This window comes from Ovis canadensis, chromosome 2, assembly GCF_042477335.2.
Source record: "Ovis canadensis isolate MfBH-ARS-UI-01 breed Bighorn chromosome 2, ARS-UI_OviCan_v2, whole genome shotgun sequence".
NCBI classification, from domain to species: Eukaryota; Metazoa; Chordata; class Mammalia; order Artiodactyla; family Bovidae; genus Ovis; species Ovis canadensis.
The window spans coordinates 244,372,143-244,398,244 of record NC_091246.1 but is presented as its reverse complement, the minus strand read 5'-3'; the positions used below and the strand labels follow the sequence as shown (position 1 = coordinate 244,398,244).

Sequence of the window (26,102 nt, the reverse complement as noted above, 5' to 3'; positions counted from 1 at the left end):
AACCATTACAGATTATGTTGTAGGGGAATTCCCTGGTGGCTCCGTGGCTAAAGCTCAACTCTTTCTGCCACAAGACATCAAGAACCTTCATGAAAACATCAAGAGCTTCATTTAAAAAAAAATTACTAAAAAAAAGAAAACCTATCAGTAAAATCACGTTATTATGAACTTTAAACAAATTAAGTTTAAAGAACATTTAATTTTTGAAAATCATCATGAATTATAGTAAGTAGAAAAAGCAGGCTCCATTGCCATACATAATTTTTATGCTGTTTAGTCGTTCAATCGTGTCGGATTCTTTGCAATCCCATGGACTGTAGCCTGCCAGGCTTCTCTGTCCACAGGATTTCTCAGGCAAGAATACTGGAGTGGGTTGCCATTTCCTTCTCCAGGGGATCCTCCTGACACAGGATCCAGCCCAAGGCTCTTGGGTCTCCTACATTGGTAGGCAGATTCTTTACCACTGAACCACCTGGGAAGTGCACATAATTTATATACTGTAAATATAAACATAGTTTAAAGAATTAGTATATAATAGTAACATTATATTTATATATAATAAATATATGCAAAAATAAAAGCCAATGTGTTAACATTGAATCTCTCTTGGTAGTAGGATTAGAATTTCAAAGGGATTCTCTCTACCACCTTCCCCTCCCCCAACTTCAGTTCTTTGAAAGTATCTTTTATTTTTTAAGTTACAAATGTACTACATCTTGGCTTTTAAGCGATTATTAAATAAGTGTAGTGTATAAAGTCTTTTAATTTCTCTATTACCCCTTTACCTCAGAGGTAACTGGATCCTAACAGTTTGTTGCAAACTGCACCTATTTCCAGACTTTTGTTGCCTCTGTGTAATCACCGACATATCTACGACATCATTCTGAAGGTATCACTGTGCATTTGTTTTTTGTTTCTTTGCTTTAACCTAACATTAAATTCAGCACATCTTTTCATTTCACGTAGAGCACCTACAATACAGCGTATAGCTATCTCCTTCTGCTTCTGTGCGGCATTATGCTTCCTGTGTAGACCAATCTGTTTATTACTTTAACCAGTCCTCTTTGATGAACATTTTGGTTGTTTCTAGGTTTACACTTTCACAATGAACAGGAGTAATACCGGTTTAGGGTAGAAAGCGTCAAAAACCTTTTTTTAAAGGGGGGGAGGGGATATCATTTCGGGTTATTTCTTTTGTAGCTTTATCCTTTTCTGTACTTTCCAGTATTCTGCAATAATATATGTTACATAATTTGGAAAGGAAAAACATGAACTAAAACCAAAAGTTGATTAACAGAAGAAAAGCAAAGAAGGGTGAAAAAAAGAAATGGAAAGCTTACGGCGTAGTCCTCTCCCCTCCCCTGGGGGCGGGATCGGACGGAGGGAGGGGCGGGCCGCCGCACTCCGCACCAATCAGAGACCAGTTGATTAGCGAGAAGAATTTGGAGACCCTTCACGCCCAGCAATCAGGCTCGGGGTTATGCTTCCCTCAGCGGCCTGGAAACCAGCCTGGGCCTATCCCGAGTGCCGCTGCGGGCTGCTACTGGCTGCCAGACAGCCCCGCCCACCTTCCTGCTCATTGGCAGCCGCGGTCTTCATTAGGAGAGCCTGTTGCTGAGCAAAAAGAAGGCGCCGCAGCTTTGGCTCGGAAGAGACTATTAGACCGCAAAGGTACTGGGCGCCCTTGGGTCAAAAAAGCAACATGACTAACCTTCTTTTATTCAGTCCCTGCTAAATGCCAAGCTTCGTGCTCCAGAGTTTTAAATGTAATTGTCATGACCACTTTCTTGAACACCCGACTATCTACCAGTCACTGAGCTAGGTACTTTAAAATAAGAACAGTATAGTTCAGTCGCTCAGTCGTGTCCGACTCTTTGCGACCCCATGAACTGCAGCACACCAGGCTTTCCTGTCCATTACCAACTCCCTGAAGCCTACTCAAACTCATGTCCATGGAGTTGGTGATGCCATCTAACTATCTCATCCTCTGTCGTCCCCTTCTCCTCCTGCCTTCAGTCTTTCCCAGCATCAGGGTCTTTTCTAGTGAGTCAGTTCTTTGCATCTGGTGGCCAAGGTATTGAAGCTTCAGCTTCAGCATCAGTCCTTCCAATGAATATTCAGGACTGACTTCCTTTAGGATTCACTGGTTTGACCTCCTTGCAGTCAAAGGGACTCTCAAGCATCTTCTCCGACACCACAGTTAAGTACTATTTAAATGATCATTACTGTTTATTGAGCACCTAATCTTCATCAAGCCTGGTTGAGAGACTCATATGCATTAACTCTTATCCACACAATAACCCCTGAAGGTAAACGTTATAGCTCCATTTTACGAAACAGGAAACAAGTTCAGAGAGGTGAAGTGACTTGACCATGTTCCCACAGCTCTAAAGTGTTGGAACTAGACCCTTCAATTCTGACATCCTGCTTCCAAGTACAACTGTGGGAGGGGAGGGGTGGATAACAAAAGGCTTCTGAGAGTAGGAAGAGGTGGAAAGGGATGGTGGCAAAGCTCTGGGGCACTGCTCCAGTGATAGGCCTCAGGGTGATTGTCTGCGAATGGAATATATACAACCTCGGGGCCTGGAGGACAGGGGGAGAGAGGGTGAGCAAAACTCCAGTTCGAAGACACTTCTCTCTGGAAATGGGAGGCTCTTGGCGCAGTCTGCAGGTGGCCCTAATTGGGGGCCTGGATCCCAAGGTTCTAAATTCTGCTCTCTGACCAGCTTGTTGGGAGACCTTTGGCGAATGCCTTCTCTCTGGACTTCAGGATTCCTGCCTATAAGGTGAGAGAGTAAGTCAAGATAACATGAAGTGAATTTGGGCAGGGGGCAGAGGAAAGCGGGGTGGTCTCCAGGAAGTCTGGTTCCTGCTGGCAGCAAGGGAATCCTCATAGTCTTAGCTGTTGCCTGGCCTCTTTTAAGGATCTGACAATTCTGGGAACTCAAAAATCTATCTTTTTCCCCAGCCAGTTCTGAGCTATAACAGAGTCCTGCCTGCAGGGTGCGCTGAGGGCTCACAGCCTACTGAACCAAACTGGAGCTCAGATTTTGTTTTATTTTTTAAAAGGGGTGAATTTTGTTTTTAATTTATTGGGGTTTTCGGGCCGCATCTTGATGAACTTCCTCCACCGAGGATCATCTCGCACCCCCTCCAGTGGAAGCGGCAGAATGTTAACCACTGGACTGCCAGGGAAATCCAAGAGGGGTGAATTTTTTGAAATCTGAAGATTTCTGTCCTCAGGATACAATCAAGGTACCTGAATTATATGTAATGCCCAACACCAGTTCTTCTCACACTTCCTCTGGAGAGTTAGAGCTATTTCAATTCCTTTGTTTTCCAGATGAAGAAATAGATCCTAAGAGATTGAAAAAAAAAATCACTTTGGATCACATGGCTAAAAACTAGAACCCTAGTTGCCTGATTCCTGGGCAGGGCTCTTCGGAGAGGGTTGGTTCTGCTTTCAAGAGTCTGTGGCTGTTCTGCCCCCTAATGCACAATTCCTGGGGACAATGTCAATTTTGGTTGTATAGCTTGACAGCTCAGGACCTGTCAGCCAGAAGGCCCTCCCTCAGCACCTAGCAGAATGCCTGCTGAATTTGTAATTAAATGAATGAATGTGTGAATGAGCCACAGAGATTGAGTCTGCTTTGGTTTTGTCAAATAAGTCACCTGGAGTTGGATTTCTTTCCTGAAATTCCCTCAAGGCAAAAATGATATTCTAAAATGGAAGGGGAGGGTGTGGCAAACAATAAGAGCTCAGAAAATTATATCTGAGTTGATAAATCATAGCCCCAGATCTGGTCAGGGTATAAAAATATTCTATCATATTGCATTTGGGATTAGAAAATTAATTTATGAAGAATGAATTCAGAACAGATGAGAATTCCGTTAGGGTTAAAATCTGTGAGAGGGTCTGAAGCTAAAGGAGCCTCAGAAACATTTCAAATAGCATCTAGATGTACCTTCAGGACTGGAATCTGACTGAGGAATAAAAGAAAGCTTTGACCAATCAGTGGCCTCAACAGAGCTGATGCAAGAGTGGAGAGAAGGGCAACAGAAGGTGGATCTTTCCTGAACCAAAAATATGAGCCATGGGGGAGGGGAGGAACAAACTTGGCAGTATCACCTGGGCTGGAAGCTTCAGTGCTGGATTTCCAAGTCCGGCACAGTTCCTGATACACACTAGATGGTCAATAAATGTTTAGTGAATGAAAGAGTGAGGGAAGAAGCCTGAGCCCCAACCAGCACGTTTGCTGTGGAGGTGGTTTAGTGATTCATCTTTTCACTGGCTCTGTTTTGCTCAGATTCCAACTAGCCTAACTACTTTCTGATGATAATTTGGCTTTTCATGGTATAAAGAGGTTCTGGCCTATCAATTATGAGCCACTTAACAATTATGTTTCTCACTCCCAATTAATATATTGGAATTCTGCTTTACACATCAGTTCCTTGTGCCAGCCTGCTTCTTACATATTCAGGTCTTTCATTGGTGATGCAGTGGAGTTTCTGCTTTGGAGTCATTCCTGTCTAGATTTGAATTCTTACTCAATATATTACTAAGCTGTCTGACATTTGCCAACACACCTCTCAAGCCTCAGTATCCTCATCTGTCAGATGGGGGCATAATGCCTACTTCATGATATTGTGGTGAGAATTACATGAGATAACAGATGAATCCTGGACTATCCTTGGAGCTCAGTAAGTAGTAGTATCTGTGTTCCTTCCAAGCTTTCCTTCAAAGGAGATTGGGTCACAAAATCTCATTCAATTGAGAATATCAGTATCTCTTGCTTTTCACAAATTTACTGACTTTGTAAGTGAAGCCTTGGGAATGATTTAGTCATTTCCTTGAAGGTTCTAAAGAGTCATTCTACAGAGGATGGCAACTCATACTCATTAATATAGAAGTAGTTCCCAAGGACTCACTGATGCTGCAGCGCCAATACTTAGGCCACCAGATGCGAAGAACTGACTCATAAGAAAAGACCCTGATGCTGGGAAAGATTGAAGGCAGGAGAAGGGGACAACTGAGGGCAAGATGATTAGATGGCATCACCTACTCAATGGACATGAGTTTGAGCAGGCTCCGGGAGTTGGTGATGGACAGGAAAGCCTGGCATGCTGCAGTCCATGGGGTTGCAAAGAGTCGGACATGACTGAGCCACTGAACTGAACTGCGGACTCACTACATGCTAGTGGGAGACAGAAACAATAAGACACAGTTCCTGCCTTCAGGGAGTTCTGACACAGTCTGGTGCAGTCAAAAGAAGACAGTATGTGACCCTGACACAAAGTTTTACTTTTCTGAGTTTGGGTTTCCTCACTTTGCAAATGTGGTCAGTAACATTCTACTGCTGGTTGCAGGGAAGGGGTAAGACATGCAAATAGGATAACAAGACTGCATCAAATTTGAAGACCAATGGTACAAAAATGTAGAAACAATGTGTTGAGGAGTTAAACAGTGGTAGAGCTTATTTACAGCTCTGTTGGAAAAAGCAATACTTTCTATGCTGCTGTGCTGCTGCTAAGTCACTTCAGTTGTGTCTGATTCTGTGCAACCGCATAGGCGGCAGCCCACCAGGCTCCCCCATCCCTAGGATTCTCCAGGCAAGAACACTGGAGTGGGTTGCCATTTCCTCCTCCAATGCATGAAAGTGAAAAGTGAAAGTGAAGTCGCTCAGTCGTGTCCGACTCTTCAAAACCCCATGGACTGCAGCCCACCAGGCTCCTCCGTCCATGGGATTTTCCAGGCAAGAGTACTGAGGAAGTGGCATTTTAAAGCTTTCATTCAGACCACAGTTACTAATAAAGGCATTAATTTCTGGGCTAGAGTTCAGTGGCCAGAGATTTGCAGAGAGAAAGGCTTGAAGATCAAAGAAGGAACATGAAGGTGGCAGGTGATTAGGTTAGAAAAGATATATTGAGGCAGATCTTGGCAGATATTGAATGCCAGTATAGGGGTTGGACCTTCATTCTGTGACTGATGAAATACCTGTAAAGTTAATCTAAACATTTGACATTACAGAGTATATTTTAAAAGTAAAAGCTGAACCTGACATATTTGAGGAGGGTGACTTAGAGGGGAATTCAATAAGGAAGATTTAGTCAACAAGGGCATGTTATTGGCAGGATATTTTGTTAGGTGGCACAAGGCAGAAGACAACGATGTCAAGATGTGGACCCTGCCCTCAAGGAGCTTATAATCAAAACTCATGTCCACAGAAAAGTACAACACAAGGTAGACTGTAGTAAGTGTTATAACAGAGCCCCAGCTCAAGGGTCTCAGCTTGGCTGAGAATGAGGTTAATTTACCTCTCTCAAGAGTCTGACCAAGTCAGGCTTGGGAAGCCTCAGAGGGGCTGTTGGAGGTCATTCAGTCCACTTGAGCTCCTGCTGGGATTCTCTATCCCTGGTAAACATTAACTTTGAAACAAAAAGTGGAGCTCTGAAGAAAAACTGTCAAGAGGCTGTGGGAAGTAAATAGAAGAAGATGAAGTCAGCTTTGAGGTGCTGGTAGAAGCGACTTCTCCCAAATGGAGAGTTGAAGGCCAGGAAATGGATGAGATGGGGAGGGAGAGTGTGCCTGGGGAGAGGAAAGATGAAAACAGAAACTAGGGGAACACCCACGTTCCAGGAGGTGGGAGGAGAAAGAAGAGTCAGAGAAGGAGTGGCCAGAGAGAGAAGGGAGCGTGGGGGTGGGGTGGGGGACAGTAGAATACCTTGTCACAAAGTTTTTAGAAGAGAGGGGAGAGAAGGCAAGGTGGGAGGCCCCAAGGGAGCAGAATAGGGGAAACTGCAGCAACAGGGTTTGAGGTTAGACATGAAGTTGCCAAGGAGATTCCAATGAATGAAGGCTTCTCCAGAGACTCCAGAAATAAGCTGGATTCCCTGTGTCTGGTACATTCTAAGGTGGAGCCTTCCCGGAGGCCAGAAGAACAGGGCTGTGTGCTCCGATCTCCAAAGATCGGACGGTCAGCTCTGTAATTAGCACTACCTCTCCTAACCCGAACCAGTCCCTCCAGGAACCGAAAAGCTGAAGAACATACTTGGGAGGGATTTCACACCCATGTGTTTCTGGCCCAGCCCGGTGAAGTCCCGTTTCATCATGCAGCTTTAGTGACTCTGCGGGGCTGTCACTCTCATCTGGTATTGCCAACATTCTGACTAAAGCCTCTTGCAAAAGTTTGCAGCATTCGCCGGAGGCTGACTACAGCTCCCAGAATTCCCCGGGAGCTTCCCGGTGCTGATTGGCTGAGCCCCAGGCTCCTGAGGGGGTGTTCCCCCGCCTCCCCGGGAAACAGGCATCTGATTGGCTGCGGTGCAGGGGCTTCTGTGTCCCCGCCCTTCCCCAGGGACCGCAGCGGGCAGAGCGGTTCTGCTGGTGTCAGATCCTGGCAAGCGCTGGCAGTTCCGAGGCGGAGATGCTGAGGAGCGCTGGGTTCGCTAGCAGCGCTGGCCACTGCGGACTCCCGAGGAGCTCCGGACCGTGAAAATCCCTGCGCAGCGGCCAATCCCGAGGCCATTCACCCCTCCAGAAGCCAGACAAGCGGAGAGTCCAGCGCAGCGGAGGCTGTTCCCGGATCCTGGGCTTTCGGAGCGTTCTGGAACCCCGAGAGACACCCCCGCGGGCTCTAGAAGCTCCCCCAGCGGCCCCCAGTCCCGGCTTCCCGCGCGCGTCTGTCTGAAAGCCCCTCGGGTGCACGGGCGGTCGCCGAGCCGCGTCTGGGTCCTGGCGCACACCATGATCGTTGCGGACTCCGAGTGCCGCGCGGAGCTGAAGGGCTACCTGCCCGGGGCTGGAGAGGTAAGCAGCGGGCGAGCGACGCCACTCTTCCCTCGAACCCAGAGCCGCGTCCAAGCTTCGGGTTGTTGCGAGCTGAGTCTGTGAGCCGCCCCCTCGGCCAGAGGAGGGGGAATGGAGCGCGTAACCTGGAGTGGGGTTGCATCAACCGGCAGCCTCGGCCCCCTCTGCCTCCGCCTCCTCCCCACTCCCCGGAGCGGGGGGCGGGGATGGGGTAGGGATTGTAGAGCCCTCCGCGGCTCCCTCAGGCTCCCTGCCAGAGAGAGGGGAGCCTTTTCGAGGTTATCTTGGGTTTGGGCCCTCGTCTAGGGAGTGTTCAAGTCCAGGCAAATCCCGGCGCAGCGGCCGGACCACTCCTCCTCCCCGCCCCCTTCCGCAGGTCCCTTCCTCTAGGCTGGGGCTAGAGGAACCGTTTCTAGGTAGGATGTGTACCGGCTCCAGTGCCCCCGCTCGGTGATGGGAGTACTTGGTGCTGGCCCACGAAGGTCGACCCCGTCCCTCGCCCCCACCTGCACCTCCGATTTGCACTGAGGGCGCGGGAGCTCCGGGGCCTTGGCGGACTGCCGGGTATGCCGCGGTGAAAGCTCGCAGAGGGGAAAAATCCTGTCCGCGGCTCCCAAAGCCAAGCGCCGATTTGGCTGTGCCCTACTAACTGATCTGACGTCCCAGAAGTTTGTTTTGCAGAGACTGCCTTTACAGTAAGGCTGGGAATACGGCTGCACCCAATCTGACACCCCCCTGCCCCATTACCACCACCACGGACCATGAACATCTTGTTTATTACGCACCTACTGGATGGCAGGCTCCGGTTCTGCCTTTTCTCTGAGTCCTCAGGACTTAAACTAGCAGAATATGAGCTATACTGTTACCCCTCCTTTAGGAGATGAGGAAATTGAGGCCCAGGAGGGGCTGTGGAGAGGCTTCCTTGGCTCACCCTGCAAAGCAGCTCATTCTTTGGCTGTGGTATGTTTAGGATTTCCCAGTGTGGTTGGCTCAGCAGGGAGTTTTGCTTGTTTCTTTGGTTTCCAGGCCTGGAGCCTGGTGCAGGTGTCTTACTTACTGGGGTTGGGAGTCAGACCTGTGCTAGTCCTGAACTGTGATCCTGGGAATAAATGGCTGCACTTTTCTGAGCAGCTTGGTTTCTTGGAGTCCTCGGTTTTCTGTTAGCTTGTCACCACCACCACCACCACCCCCCCACCCCCGCACCCCACCCCCGCACCCCACCCCCGCATGGTTTAGGAGCCCAAGTGAAGGAAGGAAAACTGCTCCTGCCTCTTCTCAGCTGTGTGACTTTGACCAAGTCATCTTACTCTCTGAGTCAGTTTCCTTCTTTGTGAAAAAAAAAAAAAATAGAAATAATTTTCTTTATTGAGAGCACCTGGGCACTAGAGCAGGTGTGTCCCCGGTTTATGTCCCCCAGCCCTCCTACTTTCTTGCTCTGTGACCTTGGCCAAGGGATCCCTTCTCTGATCAGCAGCTTCCTTCCATCGGGTTTGGCCCTGTCTCCGAGGGATTGTTGGGAGAGTTAACTGAGAAGACATGCAAAGGCCAGTGCACAATGCCTGGAGCATAGCAACTAAGTCCTGCGTCAAACACGCTAGGTATTGTTAGAATGTGGCCACAGCATGTATTTCCCCTTCCCCAGAGTGTCTCTTGCAAGGGGGTGTCTGAGCCCGCCCCTCCTTCCTGAGGCGAATGTTGGCTCATCTCTCTTTGGGACAGCGTCTGGGAAGTGATATGGGGAGAAAAGCGAGCTCCAGGTGGACTGGGCCGACTCCGAGGGCGGGGCCTTTAGATGGAAGCTTGCTAGCTGTCAATAACAGAAGGGGTGGGGGAATTGGTAATGTCAGACCCCCTTCTACATATTCTTCTCTCTCAAGAAAAGAGGACCTTGGGAAGATGTCTGTTTTAAGCAGAATCTTTTAGAAGACAGTAGGGTACTGAACTTACAGAGCCCTGTGCCCAAGCCCTAAGGGAAGCTGGACAAGTACATACAAGTACATACAAGGAATGTACAGTCCCCTCAACTCTCATACTGTGACCCACAAGTCAAGGCCTTCAGACACTTCACTCTAGTACTGTTAGTGTGTTCTCAGAGCCCTCCTGAGCTCTTGAAACATCACTGCTTCAAGGAAAGTGTTTCCTTCCCCACCTCTGCATACCTGCTTCCTGTCCCCCTTCTTCATTGCAAGAGCTGTTATCCCAGTTATAGTGTAGCAGTTGTGTAATCAGGCATTTCTTGTCTGTGTACCTTGCTAGACTGGAAACACTGTAGGCCCCATCACCAGCACTGTTCTTAGCACCTAATAAGTGCTCGTAACTATTTGCCCTTGTTGGCTTAGCTGACCCTTGTGAACTGTGCACAGGCTTTGAAGTCAGATCTGAGCTTGCCTGTCTGGAACAGGTCTCCAAAAGAGCCTCAGTGAGCTGTCTCTGAAGAAGGGATCAGTTCAGTTCAGTCGCTCAGTTGTGTCTGACTCTTTGTGACCCCATGGACTGTAGCACGCCAGGCTTCCTTCTCCATTATCAACTCCTGGAGCTTGCTCAAACTCATGTCCATGGAGTCGGTGATGCCGTCCAATCATCTCATCCTCTGTCATCCCCTTCTCCTTGTGCCTTCAATCTTTCCCAGCATCAGGGTCTTCTCCAATGAGTTGGCTCTTTGCATCAGGTAGCCAAAGAATTGGAGCTTCAGCTTCAGCATCAGTCCTTCCAATGAATATTCAGGACTGATTTCCTTTAGGATTGAAGAAGGGATAAGAAGACCTATTTCCCTCCAGGTGGTTGTGAGCAATCAGCCAGATCATGGTGGGGAGATGAGTTTATGGCACCACTCACACATGCCTCTCCCAAAGGAGGACTCTGACTCCCTCTCAAGTGTAAACCCAGGCAAGTATCTTGAATTCATCAGCCCACGGGGAGGGAAGTCTCTACCCATGCCCAGCTGGCAGAGTAACCTCAAAAGAGTCTGTAATTCAGTCCTGGAGATGGCAGGCCTACCAGGAATAAAGGCTGAGGCTGATCCGGGTGGCACGCCGAACCCTTGCAAGCCAGACTGAGCTGAATTCAAATCTTGAGTTGGCCACTTGTCAGCTGTGGCTTAACCTTTGGAACTTTAATCTTTCCTTGTGTGCAGAAGAGACCCCTACTCCCACTCCCGAACTTATGAAATTAAATGTAACCAGTGTGCTAGTGTCAGAGTTAATATGAAAGGGAATTGTGAGTTGACGTGTAAATCAGGAGCCAGGCACAGAGTGCTGAAGTGATTGATCCTCTCCTCGCAACCATCCTGATTCCGTCTCAGTTGAGTGACCTCCCAGCTAACTGACCTCAGTGTTCTCGCTGCCCTGGGTGGTCCTCTCAGTTGAAACTCACTGGTTTTTTTCTCTGCCCCACCGTAGCTGTGTTGCCTTAGGTGGGTCACCTGCCCCACTCTCGTCTCCCCTTCTTCATCCATATAGTCAGGGAAGGGATCTTGCCTTTATCAGGTGTGTGAACATGGATCCTGAGCCACATGTGGCTATTTAAATTTAGATAAATTAGATTTTATTGAATTTAAAACAGTTTTTTAGCTGCACTCGTCACATTTCAAATGCTCGGCCGCTGTATGTGAAAGTGTTAGTCGCTCAGTTGTGTCCGACTCCTTGCGACCCCGTGGACTGTAACCCACCAGGCTCCTCTGTCCACGGGATTATGCAGGCAAACATACTGGAGTGGGTAGTTGCTCCCTTTTCCAGGGGATTTTCCCAACCCAGGGATTGAAGTCGGGTCTCCTGTGTTATAGGCAGATTCTTTACCATCTGAGCCAGCACAGACGCCACCAAGGAAGTGACGTGGGGCTACCATCTTTATTGGACAGTGCAGATGAACAATATCCATCACTACAGAAAGTTCTATTGGACTTGCTGTGCTAAGTACTGGGGTCACAACAGGGAACTTGATCCAGGGCGTGCTCTCAAGGTATGAAACAACGCAGGATAACTAGGGCTGTTACTGGGGCAGTGGATCCCCTGGACATGTGGACAGGGAGAAGGAGCCTCTCACTCCTGGTGAACCCCAGAGGCAAAGCCTTGGGGCCACTGAGACCTTAAGAAGTTTACAGAATGGGAATAGTTTCTGCAGTTGAGGAAATCTGATTTGTATCCTAACCCTGCTACCTCTTTCCTGGCTGAGTGACCTGACCTCTCTGAACCTTATTCCCCATCTGTAAAATGGGAACTCCTCAAGTGCACATGAAATAAAGGCTTAGCCCATGGCAATCAGTATTGTTACCTACCATTATTATTGACTTCCTACCCCAGGAAATAGGGAAGGGCTGGTTTGGAGGTGTCATTTCTTGGCGGTGGGCCTCTGCTCTGTCCACTTCCTCTCAGGTTTGGGGTGTCTGGGTTGGGGAAGCATGCAGAGTATTGGAACTCTGGATTAGAATCTACTCAGTCTTGCCTTCAGGGCTTTGAACTTTCCGCTACCTTTGCCTGGAATGCTGGTTCCCTATATCTCTATAGGCCCTTTACAGGCCCATCAACTCATTTACATATTTGATATTTAGATACCAGCTTAAAGGTTGTCTCCTCAGTGGCTTCCCCTGTCTAGGACTGGAATACTGCACATACTTCTCCACCCCATTATACACTCTTTTATTGCTCTTTTACTCTATAGAATCTATGATTTGAAATCCTATTCATCATTTGTTTAATTGTCTTTCTCCTTTGAATTTACACTCTCCTAGAATTTACACTCTGGTACTCTTGCTGCCTATAACGTAGTCATAAAAAATATTTGTCAAGGGACTTCCCTGGTGGTCCAGTGGCTAAGACTCCATGCTCCTGATGCAGGGGGGCCTGGTTTAATCCCCTGGTTAGGGAACTAGATCCCACATGCCACAACTAAAGATTCCTGATGCTGGAGCTAAGACCCAGTGCACCTAAATAAATAAATAAATAGTTTAAAAAATTTTCTTTCGAATGAACGAATTAATTCTGGTTCTATCTGGAAAGCACTTTGCGCAGTGCCTTATACTTGAGAAAGCAATCAATGAATGGAGTGAAACAATGGCCCTCCCTGGCAAATTATGCCAGGTTTCCCACCCAATTAAGTTAGAATTGCTGGGCCTTGGCATTGGTATTTTTTTAAAAAACTTCTCAAAGGAATTCTACCTGTACAGCTTGGGTTGAGAAGCCCTTGTTTGAAATAACAATAAGGTTAATGATCGCTGACTTGCTAAGTGCTTGCTGTGATAGAGGTACTGAGGTAAGGCCTCCATAGGCATTATCCTCATTAAATCCCCATGACTACCCAGTGAAAGTAGGTACTATTATTACCCCATAATTTGGAGAGGAAACTGAGGCTCACATTGCTAGCAGATAATAGGGGATGGAGTTGTCTTTTGAGCCCAGGCATTTTGTGTCAACAGTCCCTATCTTTTAAGGGTACTCTGCTTTATTGTCCAAATCATTATCATCATCTTCACTGAGGCCGATAACGTTGGTAGATCCGGACCTATCACGTAAAGATCCACAGGCCTCAGTTTCTTCCTTTGAGAGCTCCTGGGGCAGACTTTAGAGAGGGAGGGGCTTCCCGAAACTGTTCTCTGGCCCTCCCTACCTAGTACCCTGGTGGGCCCTCCCTGTCCCCACCGCCCCGCCCGACCCCCCCAGTTCCTTCCTGCCCTTCCCCACCACACCTGGCTGTGGTTTTCTGTCTGTCCTTAGGTCGCCTGACGGGGAGGCCCAGTTTGTGGAGTCAGCAATCCTTATCTCCCAGACAGAGCTGTTAGGCTTTTTCTCTTTGGTGAGGGAGGAGGAAAGCTGAAACAGGAGTGCTTGGGGATTGTGCTGGTTTCTAAGCCAGACTTGGACCAGCCTGGTCTGGTAGATCCCAGAAGTATGGGTTGCAAAGGACCTGAGCAGTCAGCCCAACTGCCTTCTTTGTCCAAGATTAAAGCTCAGAGAGTCTAAGTGACTTTCTCGGAGTCACACAGCAAGTTAGTGGCAACAGAATTGGTACTCATACTGGGGACTTTTGTACCCTTGTTCTTTCCTTTGTGGTCTTTCAGAGCCCCAGAGCTCTGCCTCCCTCAGGGGGCTTTTCAGTTCAGCCCCTCAGTCCTCTCCACCTTTTTGCAACCCCATGCACTGAAGCACACTAGGCTTCCCTGTCCATCACCAACTGCCGGAGCCTGCTCAAACTCATGTCCACTGAGTCGGTGATGCCATCCAACCATCTCATTCTCTGTCGTCCTCTTCTTCTCCCACCTTCAATCCTTCCCAGCATCAGGGTCTTTTCAAATGAGTCAGTTCTTCACATCAGGTGGCCAAAGTATTAGAGCTTCGGCTTCAGCTTCAGTCCTTCCAATGTGTGTGTGATGGGGTGGCTTTTAGCTATGTGAAAAAGAAGGTTCACTTATCCTTAGTCTCTGGACACCTGGCGATTAACACTAAGTCTAGATTGGTATGAGGAGGGGTGAGTTAGGGTGACATCATCTCTGTTCAGTGAGGATATGACTCTGGCTTGGATAAACTGTTTCTAAAGCCAGTGCTAAGACAACCCCTGCCCCCAACCCCTGCCGCCCAGGTATCAAAACAAATGAGTACATAAAATTGGTGGTTTCCATAGAGGCTCCTACACCCACGTCAAGATACAGCTGCTGCCATTAGCATTGCCCTCCATGTAGCTCTGGTTTCTTCATTCACAGACTAGTGTGAATTACCTGGCCCTGCTCTTCACAAAATGTACTCTGGAAATACGGAGACCTAAATCAGATCATTAGAAGGTGATGCTTTCAGAAGCAAAAGCACTGGGAATTGTGGGGTCACAGATGAGGGTCAGAAGAAGGTGCTCAGACCCTGGAAAATGGAGTTAATTCCACAAAAGGTGTGACCCCTGAGAGGGATCTGAGCCACTAACTATCTAGAAGGCAACAGGAGGTGGAGGCAGGATTTTAAGCCAGTTGATGAGATTTGCACTCGAGAAAGTTTACTCTGGCTATTGAAAGTTTGCCCTCGTTAGTAACCACCACAGTCATGTACTCACTAGATCTGCTTCTGGTCCCCGAAGTGGGGTTGCGGGTGGATGCTTTATTTATTCATTCATTCTGTTGTCTTGGGAGAGGATGGAGAAGGGGCCAGGGCTGTGGAGGCAGGTAGACCATTGGTGAGGCAGTGGGTGGTGGTCCAGACAAGGGTCAATGGTGTCTACTCGGTGGTGGTGGATGAAAAAATGACAGTGAAGCTATATCATAGGAATCTAGGAGGCTTGGTAACCTGGTTTCAGGATATAAACAAGGGAGTTTCTCATACAAGTTCTCCAGCGGTACCAAAAGGTGGCCTCCTGGGAAAGTGCAACACTGTGGCTATATAATTTCCTTTGCCCCAGCCCCTGCAACTCAGTAGGAGGACTCCTGGGTCCCTTCCCAGTTCCTGAAGAACTCAGCCTGTGGGGTGAGCTCTCTTGCTTGTTTACCCTTTCTCCACCCACCAAGCTGCTCTCTATCTCCACCTGACTCCTGGTGCACCAGAAAAGTGATTCTAAAACTCACTGTGGAGATTTCCTTGGTGGTCCAGTGGCTAAGACTCCACACTCCCAATGTAGGGGGCCCAGGTTCGATCCCTGGTCAGGGAACTGATCCCATATGCCACAGTGAAGATCAAAAATCTCATGTGCCTCAACTGAGACCGGGCATAACCAAATAAATAAATATTTAAAAATAAAATTAAAGCTCAGTGTGGCCCCTCCTTATTGTGGTAAGGAGAAAGAACTATCTTCTCAGTCCTCCCTTTTACCTCTGACTGACCATGATGTGTTTCCTTCAAGGAGCAGAGAGAGAGCCGCGTCCGACGAGGCCCCCGAGGGCCCAGTGCCTTCATTCCAGTAGAGGAGGTAAGCTTGGCAGGGGTTAGGATTGTTGTTGGTCCCTGGGAGGAAAGGACATGGGGCACTGAGTGGGTGGGTGGGGTTTTCTGGTCTCTTGAATTGCAGCTTTGAAACTACCCCTTCAGGTTGCTGACTCATTTAATCCACAAAACAGCTCTGCTCGAAGCAGGCATCTCAGCCCCATTTTACTGGGAAGAAACAAGCTCCAAGAGATAAAATGCTAACAACACAGCTAGGTAATGAACAAACTTATGGTTCCCAGAACAAGACTTGTTTTTCCTTAAGAAGGCGGAACTATCTGTAGTTATCTTCTCACCCTTGAATGTACATGTATTAAAGTGGTTTTTTTTTCTAACTTCAAGTGTAATGGATGTTCATTATTTTAAAATTCCCAGTGTTTCAGAAAACTTCAGTTTTTGTAATCCCAACCCCACTGAGATAATCACTGTTAACCATTTGCCACTGTTTTCCAGACTTCTTTTCATTTGGAGCCAAGGTCATAGTTTGTAACATGATTTTGTTAGTGTTGTTCATTTGAGGAGTTGGTTTTTTTTCTCATTGGTTGTTATGTTTTGTTATTTCACATAATACATCAGAGACATCTTTCATCTACTGAGTCAGATCATGCATTCATTTATTTAACAGGTGTCTGTTGAATGATTAATCTGTCAGGCACTGTTCTAGGTGCTGGGGATACAGACAAACAAAACTCCTTGCCATCACAAAACTGCCATTCCAGTAGGGGGTTTGTGGTGGGGAGAACTTCAAAACACACACACAGACAAATTAAAAAATAATCGTTTCCTTCTTTTCCTTTGGCCTTCACTGAACAAAGACAAACATTTCCTTGTCCTCCTTGCCTTCCTAAATGTGTAGGCCAAATAGTTAACGAGCTGTTAACAAATGTCTGACCTCTCCAGTTCCTTTCACCCTTTGTAAATGGATGAAAGCACACAGCCACCTGCTGTAGCCCAGAATGTTAAACTCAGATATTCTTATCTTTTTTTTTTCATTGATAAATAACTACTCTTCTTCTGTAAGAGAGGAAAGAAATAGTCTTTGAACTTAATTGGGAATTGAATCCTGGTTCTTCATTTATCAGATCTGTAACCTTGAGCCAAGAATGAAACTTCTCTGGGCCTTGATTCTCTCATGTGTCGGTGGGGGAAAATAATCCTATTCACCTCACAGGAAGTTGGGAAGAACTGATGAGATAATATAGACAGGGAAAGCTCCAAGCTCAGACCCGGCGTGGAGAAAGCACTCAAGAAATGTGAACTGTTTTGCATCTGCTTCCAATGACTGCACAGCTTTGCACCATTACTACCAAGGGCCCAGGTTCAATCCCTGGTTGGGGAACTAAGATCCCACAAGCCACGTGGCGTGGCCAAAAAAAAAAAAAGAAGCTCTATGAAAGTAGGAGAAGCTGTATTCTAATCTCTGTGCCTGAGTCTTTCTATCTAAACTTGGAGAAAATTAGTCTCTAATTTCATAGTTATGAGGGTTAAATGAATCAATATGTATATTTTGTTTGAATAGCAAGCATTGTATAAGTATCGACTACTATTGTATAAAGTGTCCAATAAGTATTTTGTTAATCACTTAATGAAATATCTTTTCCTCCGCTGATCTCCTTTTTGTTGGACATGGTGGTTGTCTTCAGTTTCTTGCTATTAAAATCACAATGAATGCAGTGAATATGTTGGTTTCTCTGGTGGGGAGGGCACGAGGGAGTCACCCTTTCCTCACGTTTGCTTGGCAGGTCCTGCAGGAGGGAGCCGAGAGCCTCGAGCAGCACCTGGGGCTGGAGGCACTGATGTCCTCGGGGCGGGTGGACAACCTGGCCGTGGTGATGGGTCTGCACCCTGACTACTTTACCAGCTTCTGGCGCCTGCACTACCTGCTGCTGCACACGGATGGGCCCCTGGCCAATTCCTGGCGCCATTACATCGCCATCATGGTGAGCTGGTCTGAGCCTGACTTTCATAGGGGTGGGTTCATTGTGGGGTGCAGCCCTCAGATCTCTTTGCTGGGGGCTTGATTCCACAAATAGGAGAAGAGGAGGCTCAGAGCAGAGCCCTAGCTTTATCTGACCCTCCATCGAATTTTAGATTTTTTAAAGTAGGAAATTTAATTTTTATTAAATTAAATTTTATTTTATGTCAGAGGATCATTGTTTTACAATGTTGTTTTAGTTTCAAGTGTACAGCAAAGTGATTTAGATAGACATTTATCCATTCAAAAAGACACTGTCTCAGCCAGGACCACCCAACCAGCGGCAAAGCTGGGGTTAGAACCTAAGTTTCCTGCCTCTCAGGCAACAGTGAGGCTTATGACGTTTCCCTCCATGGGGTGCCCACCCCGAGCAGGGCACAGGAAGAATAGGGTGACCTGGGCTCTGTCCACCACCTCCAGGCTGCTGCCCGCCACCAGTGTTCCTACCTGGTGGGCTCCCACATGGCCGAGTTCCTGCAGACTGGCGGTGACCCTGAGTGGCTGCTTGGCCTCCACCGCGCCCCTGAGAAACTGCGCAAGCTCAGCGAGATCAACAAGCTGCTGGCCCATCGGCCATGGCTCATCACCAAGGAGCACATCCAGGTGCAGTGGGCAGGGAGGCGGGTCCCCGGGGGAGCGTGGGGCTGGGATGGGGCTTGGCAGGCAGCCTGGGGCAAAGCAACTGAGCAAGTCTGGCCTTGCCTTTTCTCTCCAGGCCTTGCTGAAGACGGGCGAGCACAGCTGGTCCCTGGCCGAGCTCATCCAGGCCCTGGTCCTGCTCACACACTGCCACTCGCTGGCCTCCTTCGTGTTCGGCTGTGGCATCCTCCCTGAGGGGGACCCTGAGGGCAGCCCCGCTCCCCAGGCCCCTTCACCCCCCAGTGAGCAGAGCACACCCCCTAGCAGGGACTCGCTGAACCACTCCGGGGTAAGTCAGGGGCTTGAGTCTTGCTGGGAGAGGAAGCGGTGGGGCGGTGGGGGGGCCCTCCCTGTCTGCAGCTGCTTCCTTATCACACCCTGGGAGACCTTAGAAAAGTATTTTCTTTTCTTTTGTTTTTTTAAGGTGTATTTATTTATTTTTGGCTGCACTGGGTCTTCCTTGCTGTATTGGGGCTTTCTTTAGTTGCAGCCAGTAGGGGCTACTCTTTGTCACGGTTCGCAGGCACTGGAGTGCAAGCTCAGTAGTTGTAGTGCACAGGCTTAGTTGCCCTGCAGCATGTGGAATCTTCCCAGATCAGGGATCGAACCCGTGCACCCTGCATTGGCAGGCAGATCCTTAACCACTGAACCACCTGGGAAGCCCCAAGTCATTTGGTTCTGAAACTCAGTTTCCTTATGTGGAAGATGAGAATAAAGACTCCTTCTTCATTAAGGGTTGTGAGCCTGAGATGAAATAACCATGTGACTAGCCTCAGCATGGAACCCCTTGGGCTCAAAGCAGCTGGCTTTCAACACTGTAACAATACAAAGGTTGCCTCTTATTCTGTAAAGTGGCCTTCTTTGTGTGTATTTTAAAAATACAGATACTTTCAAAAGCCCTTTCTTGTGAGGGGAGCTGACCCTCAGAGAAGACCTGTCTGTCCTATAGCTGCTTAAACATTACTTCCAGAAGCACAGGCCACGTGAGCCGTCCAGCACACAGAAGGCACTGGGCCTTCATGATTGCTCAGAAAGGCCCTGCATGTGAGAAAGATGTGTGGGGTTTCTAGAGTCAAGGGAGAAAGGGCGGATGGTCACTGCCGGGTCAATCCTACAGGGCTTTGAGGCTGCCCGCGATGTGGAAGCTCTAATGGAACGCATGAGGCAGCTGCAGGAGAGCCTGCTGCGGGATGAGGGCGCCTCGCAGGAGGAGATGGAGAGCCGCTTTGAGCTGGAGAAGTCAGAGAGCCTACTGGTGACCCCCTCAGGTACAGGGTCACAGGCATCCAAGTTCAGGAGCTGCCCCCTCCTTCCACGCTCTCTGCTGGGAAGCTGGCACCTTCATGTTACTGCACCTCGGTAGCTACACCCTAGCCACCACTTCCAAGAAGTTCTGAGCATGGGCTCTGGGGTCAGGCCTGGGTTTAAATCCTGGCCTCCTAGCCTTTCTTCTTTCTTTTTTGGCCAGGCCATGTAGTATGCAGGATCTTAGGGATTTTAGTTCCCTGACCAGGCATGGAACCCATACTCTCTGCAATGAAAGGCAGATTCTCAACCTCTGAGCCACCAGGGAAGTCCCTGTTAGCTTCCCTGGCAGTGTGACCACTGATAAGTCACTTGCTGTCTCAGGTCCCAGTCTCCTCCTCCATGAGGGATTCATGTGTAGGGAAATGAGACAACAGAAGCAAAGTGCTGAGCACAGAGCCTGGCCCAGGGTAAGCAGCTCCATAAGTAGCCACTGTTGTTAGGATTGCTGTTATTATTATGGGGGCCTTAGCCCCTGGACCATGGGTCTGATTTACCACCTCCCCCAGGCCTGGCTCCTGCCGAAGTCCTGGTTCCACTCACTGTGGCGAGGGGCGTTCTTGGGCCCCCCTATTACACGTTCCCCAGCACCCCCTCCCCACTGATGATTAATGAGGGGTGGAGGCCTCTGTGCTCCTTGCCTTGGCTTCACTGTGACCTCTTTCTGACATCCTCAGTGGACATCCTAGAACCCTCTGCAAACCCAGATATGCTGTGCTTCGTGGAAGACCCCACTTTTGGATATGAGGACTTTACCCGGCGAGGGACTCAGGCACCCCCCACCTTCCGTGCCCAGGTAGGTTCCCCCTACTGGTCTTAGCATTGCTTTTTTAAAAGTAATTAATTATTTTTTTGGACCGCTCTGGGTCTTCACTGCTGTGTACATGCTTTCTTTAGTTGTGGTGAGCAGGGGCTACTCTGTTGTGGTGTGAGGGCTTCTCATTGCTGAGTACAGGCTCTAGAGCACAGGCTCAGTAATTGTGGTTCAGGGGCTTGGTTGACGCATAGCATGTGGGATCTTCCCAGACCAGGGATCAAACCCATGTCCCCTGCTTTGGAAGGTGGATTCTAAGCCACTGAAACTCCAGGGAAGTCCCAGCATTGCTTTACAAACAAGCAGGAATGGGTAATTCCATGAAAGAAGTGGGAGACCCTGAAGGTGAAAAGACCCAGCCAGGTCCTACGCTCAGGGGATCTTGACCACAGGAAGGAAGTCATCACCAAGCTGCATCCTCCTCAGCTTCTCAGGTCCAGACCAAGCAGTGGGTTAGATTTGTGGGGGTGGAGAGAGGCACTATGGAGATACCAGCTGTGCTGCAGAAGATGGCGTCTCTCTGGCCAGCCTCAGGCCCCAAGGATTCTACTCACTGACTGACCCCTTTCCACGTTTCTCAGGATTATACCTGGGAAGACCATGGCTATTCACTGATCCAGCGGCTCTACCCTGAGGGTGGACAGCTGCTGGATGAGAAGTTCCAGGCAGCCTATAGTCTCACCTATAACACCATCGCCATGCACAGTGGAGTAGATACCTCCATGCTCCGCAGGGCCATCTGGAATTACATCCACTGCGTCTTTGGCATCAGGTAAGTGAAAGTCCCCTCATCCAGGCATGGTGTACCACAAGCCCTCTATCCAAGCTCACAATTGTTTCCTTTTTCTCTTTGTCTTTCTTTCCCTTTCTTCCTGCCTATACTATTCTTCAAATCAAATATATTCCTTGGCTGATTATAAAAGATAATAGCCATCCTCAGTTCTTAAAAGGCTTTAATTCCACCCCCAGGAATAACTAGGGAGATTACACACACACACACACACGTATACTTACATACATACACACATATATACATATAAAGAGAGTTATGTTTGTATTTCCATTCTAAGTAGCAGTTCTTCTCTCATAATAAAGAAAAACAACAGAAATGCCCAATGGTGAAATTTGATTTTTAGTAAATTTAGAAAAAAAGAGATAATGAAAAGAAAAAAATAAAAATCATTCATGATCCCACCTGCTCTTACTATTGTCAGGTATCGGCTTGGTCAAAGAGTTCATTTGGATTTTTCCGTCAACAACTTATGGAAAAACCTGAATGCATTTTTTGGCTAACCCAATATTTCACTGTGTGGGCTGAGCTGTGCTTTATTGGCCAATCTCCCGCTGGCCAACCTCTTTCACAAGTCTCCAATCCAGGAGAAGCCAAGGATGATGGGCATCTTAGGGTGTATATGTGGCACACCGTGGCCTCCCTTGGTGCCCAGCTTCCAGGTCCAGGCTGCTCCACTCTGCAACATGGCCCTCGCTCCTAAACCTTTGTTTACCAAATCTGCCCTCTAGTCTAAAACCGGTCTTCCTCATCCACACTGATCCGTGATGACTCACCGCCTCGCTGGACTGGGGAGGAACAGAATAGCTTCTAGACTTGTCACCAACTTGCTCTTTGACTTTGAACAAGCTGATTGCCTTCCACAGGCTTCAGTTTGCCCATCAGTAAAATGACTACCAACTCCTTTTTCCCTTTCCCTCTTCCTTCTCCAGGGTAAACATTCACACTGATCTCCTGCCCCATCTCCCATGTATGGCCTTAGCTGTAAAGTGGTGACTATGAGCGTGGAGGCAGGCAGAGCTGGGTTTGAATTCCATTCCCAGCTGTGTGACCTGGGACTTCACTTCTCTGAACCTCCATTTCATCTATAAAGTGAGACTGATGAATACAGTACACTGTATACAATAGTATTGTATCCAGTCCTGTACTGAAGTTTCGAGGATGCTATGAATATATGTCCACATGGTCAGTGCAGCGTGCTCGGCCTCTGTGCATTCCCTTGCAAGTCCAGTGGCCTGTGATATATGACATTAGCTGCTTTTCTAAGAGGAACCAAGCTTCTAGCTGCTTCCTACCTTCTGCCTTTTCTTGCTGCTCTCTGTCCCCCTTCTGCAGAGTGGGGCTGGGGGAGAGAAGTTCTGTGGGAGCAGAGGTGTGAGTGATTCTTTCTGGGTCTTCCATCCAGATATGATGACTATGACTACGGGGAGGTGAACCAGCTCCTGGAGCGGAACCTCAAGGTCTATATCAAGACAGTGGCCTGCTATCCGGAGAAGACCACCCGAAGAATGTACAACCACTTCTGGAGGCACTTCCGCCACTCAGAGAAGGTGCGGCTCATGGGGGAGGAACAGGATGGAAGCCTGTGGAGGAGGCGAGGGCTCGGGACCATTGAGGTCCTGACCCGGGGATCCAACCTGCGTCTCTTCATGTCTCCTGCATCGGCAGGCAGGTTCTTTACCACAAGCGCCCCCTGGGAAGCCCATTTACTCACCCGTAAAAGGGGTGTCCTCAGTGGCAGCCGGAAGGACCTGGGTTCAAATCATAACACTGTCACTTAGGAGTTGTGTGACCTTGGGCAGGTCATTTTGCTTCTCTGAGCTTGTTATCTTGACAATAAAAATTTAAAAACTGCCTGTATTTCAAGGTCACTGGGAGGATGAAGTGAGAAAATGAAGGTAAACCTCTGATCCCAAATAAATGCTCAGAGGTAGCTGTTGTTTTTAGCTTTGGGGGATAAAGAGGTTAGTCATGATCGGGATAAATAAGCTTGAAATTCTCCCACAGTCCTTGCACCAAGTTACTCAGAGCCTTAGGAAAGGGAAGGATGAAATGGGTGGTCAGGGATGATGGCACTCTGGCAGGGAAGGGGATGGTGAGGAGTGACATCAGTTGCCAACAAGCCCTCGTCTGTGCCCCCAGGTCCACGTGAACTTGCTACTGCTGGAGGCCCGCATGCAAGCCGCCCTGCTCTATGCCCTTCGCGCCATCACCCGTTACATGACCTGACTCACGTGCAAGATCTGTGCCTGGAACAGCTGACCGTGGGGGGCATCCTTCTCGCTGCAAGGACTTCTCTGTTTGGAGACAGACCCTAATCTCTTACTGTCCCATACCCACCTACCCTGCTCTGGGGGTGGGCCTGGGGTGTGACGTGCAGCCTCCCCAGCCACACCCTCCTTCTCACTGGAATGGACAGGACCATCGCACTGACTCTGGTATCTCAGCTCTGCCCCTGGGGCGTCGGGGGCTGGAAGAGGACCATAGCGGATTCCCAGGTGCCAGCCCCTTCTAACCGCCCTTACCCTCAGAGGCCAAGGGCACAGGAAAGAAAATGGACTGAGCGTGGACTTGTGTGCCAGCAGGCGAGGGCCCAGGCAGCACAAGTACTTTGGCCTTCCTGGCCTGGGAAGTTCCTGGCTGGCCCCCAGGGAGAGGGGCAAACACCTCCAGGGACTGACACTCCAAGCAGCTTCACCTCTCCTCCAGCTCCCTCCTCCACAAGACTTCATTACCTCCCACCTGCCATTCACCCATCAATGTGAAAATCAGGGTCACAGCCGGTCTGTGCATCTGGCTCCCCAGAAGCCCGTTCTGTCCAGCAGCCCACAGACCCCTTGCTCCCTGGTCATGCCAGTCCTAGTTCAATTCCCTTGACTCCCTTTGCCCTCTTACCCTTTTCTCCACCACCTGGTGGAGTGAGGCCCCAGGAGAGAGACCAAGCACATCAAGCAAGTAGATTATCTCTAGAGTTTAAAGTCTCTGTTGGTCACTTTGCCTTCAGATGAGGAGGGAGTATTATATGATAAATTCTCTGTGTTTTGGTTTTAAGTGGGTGAGGTTCTTTGCTGCCCACCCCTAGAGCCTCAGGCAGTGTCTGAGGGCAGGATTGTTTCCCCAGAGCTGACCTACCTGGCGGAGGCTGGCACCCCATGCTGTCTCATCTCCCTTGGCCCTGCCACAGACATTTGCCAAAAAAGTGAGCCTTTCCAGGTGGTTCCAGGGACTCAGGGAGACAGGCAGGAGACCCCAGATTTCTTGTGTAGGCCCTGTCACGGCCAGGTGAGCCCCATTTCCACAGTTACAGACTGAGGGGTAGGACCACATTTTGTGATATCTGGGCCTTCACTCAGGTTCTGAGCCCAGCCTGCCAGCAGCCAGCTGTACGCATTGCAGGATCCCGAGGGCCTCTGGGGATTTTACACACACACACACACACACACACACACACACACAAACACAGAGACACACACACACACACACACCCTCTGGGGATTTTACACACACAGACACACACACAGACACACACACACACACACCCCTGCCTGCAGTCAGTCTGTCCAGCTACCTGCCAAGGACCTTCCCACCCCCATCCCAGTTTCTGTCCCTTCTCGGTTGCTTTTAGGTGGATCCCTTGGAGGCAGAAGCAGCCAAGGACTGATCCCAGGCACTCTGTAGCAAACAAACTGTGAATTCTGACTTCCCTTGCCCTTCTTCCAGTCGTAGGTGCCTCCCCTCCGATCGGCTGGGAGGGGACTGAAGAAAGGCAAGGGCCAAGATGCTGCTGCTTCTGACCCTCCTCTCTGGGGCAGGGCAGGAGAGGAGCCTGGTTCATTGTGCCACATTTCATACCCGTGCAGGCATGGGTGAGCGACTGGCACCCCTTTCCGGCCTCAAAGCCCTCCCTGCAGTGAAGCTGGGCAGGAGGAAAGAGGCCCCAGCATTGGGGTTTGGATTCTAGAGGGGACGTGATGACCGGCAGTGTCAAGTGCAGAAATCTTTGCCTTTGCTACCATTTCTGTATGATGAGAAATAAAAGTTCACCAAGGTTTTGTTTTGTACTTCTTGTTAATGGGCTGTTTTTCCATTTCCTGGGGGTCATGGTTCACCTCTTAGCATAAACAGGGAGCTGCGATTGCATCAGGGACCTGACCTAGCAGCCCGTACCCTGCTGAGCACTTGTGCCCAGTGACCGCAGGGTTGGGAGTGGTTGGCACTCAAAGTCTACTTTTGTCCCTTGGGTGTCCAGCCCCGCCACCCCTCTGTGGCTGGCCTGGTGCTGTGAAATAATAATGGCTGTGTTATTTTTCTCACTCAGCCTGGCCCTGGGCTGGGTACTTAGAGGTCATTTCTCTGAATCTGCAGCAAAACCTTCCAAGAGAATTGAGACTCATGGGTGAAGTGGCATTACTGAGGCCATGTCAGGTCAGTGATAGAGCCAGGATTCCAGCTGGGGTCAACCTGATTGTGAAGCCATGGCATTTCACCTTGCTGTTTTCCCACTACCGAGATCCTCCTGAGGCAGAAGGAGGATATGTGAGAATTTCTTGGGGGACCCTCTGTTTCTCCTGCCCTGTCACTTCATTCTTTCTGGTTTCTCACCCCTTCCCTCGCTCCCTCCCCAGAACCAAGGAGATAGGCATGAGGAGTTAATGTGACTCCAAGTTGTACCAGTGCCATTTAGTAATAGCTCTGTGACCTTGGTCAATCATCTTAGCTTCTCTGGGCATCAGGAACTCCAGCAAACTTATCAGAAAAACCACATTATGACTAAGAGTGAAGACCGCTCCTGCTGGTTTCCCACTTCCTCTTAATGCTGCCGTCACAAAATGAAAACCAGGTCTCCTCCAGGAAGCCTCCCCTGATTGACTTCCCTGTAACCC

General features: G+C 49.0%; 1 protein-coding gene and 1 non-coding gene across 3 annotated transcripts; both read left to right on the top strand.

The window, feature by feature from the left end:
- The first annotated feature begins 1,600 nt into the window (after nt 1-1,600).
- SESN2 (sestrin 2) lies at nt 1,601-25,280 on the top strand. Of its 2 annotated transcripts, XM_069574877.1 has the most exons (12): nt 1,605-1,671; nt 2,727-2,786; nt 7,187-7,807; nt 15,617-15,682; nt 17,439-17,636; nt 18,092-18,274; nt 18,387-18,599; nt 19,428-19,578; nt 20,293-20,411; nt 21,011-21,201; nt 22,625-22,769; nt 23,362-25,280. In XM_069574877.1, exons 3-12 carry the CDS (start codon nt 7,745-7,747, stop codon nt 23,446-23,448), a joined length of 1,416 nt encoding a protein of 471 aa, XP_069430978.1. In that variant the 5' UTR covers nt 1,605-1,671; nt 2,727-2,786; nt 7,187-7,744; the 3' UTR covers nt 23,449-25,280. The 2 variants fall into 2 exon arrangements, with proteins under 2 accessions (XP_069430979.1, XP_069430978.1); XM_069574878.1 differs by lacking the exon at nt 2,727-2,786 and having other exon boundaries at nt 1,601-1,671.
- On the top strand, nt 15,352-15,424 carry TRNAG-CCC (transfer RNA glycine (anticodon CCC)). The gene has a single exon. It is a non-coding gene; the product is annotated as a tRNA-Gly (tRNA).
- Nucleotides 25,281-26,102: the final 822 nt, after the last annotated feature.

Coding starts and splice junctions, on each gene's coding strand:
- SESN2 (XM_069574878.1), top strand. CDS start 7,745: ATGATCGTTGCGGACTCCGAGTGCCGCGCGGAGCTGAAGGGCTACCTG. Junction 18,600..19,427: donor ACTCGCTGAACCACTCCGGG/GTAAGTCAGGGG, acceptor TCAATCCTACAG/GGCTTTGAGGCTGCCCGCGA. Junction 20,412..21,010: donor CCCCCACCTTCCGTGCCCAG/GTAGGTTCCCCC, acceptor CACGTTTCTCAG/GATTATACCTGGGAAGACCA.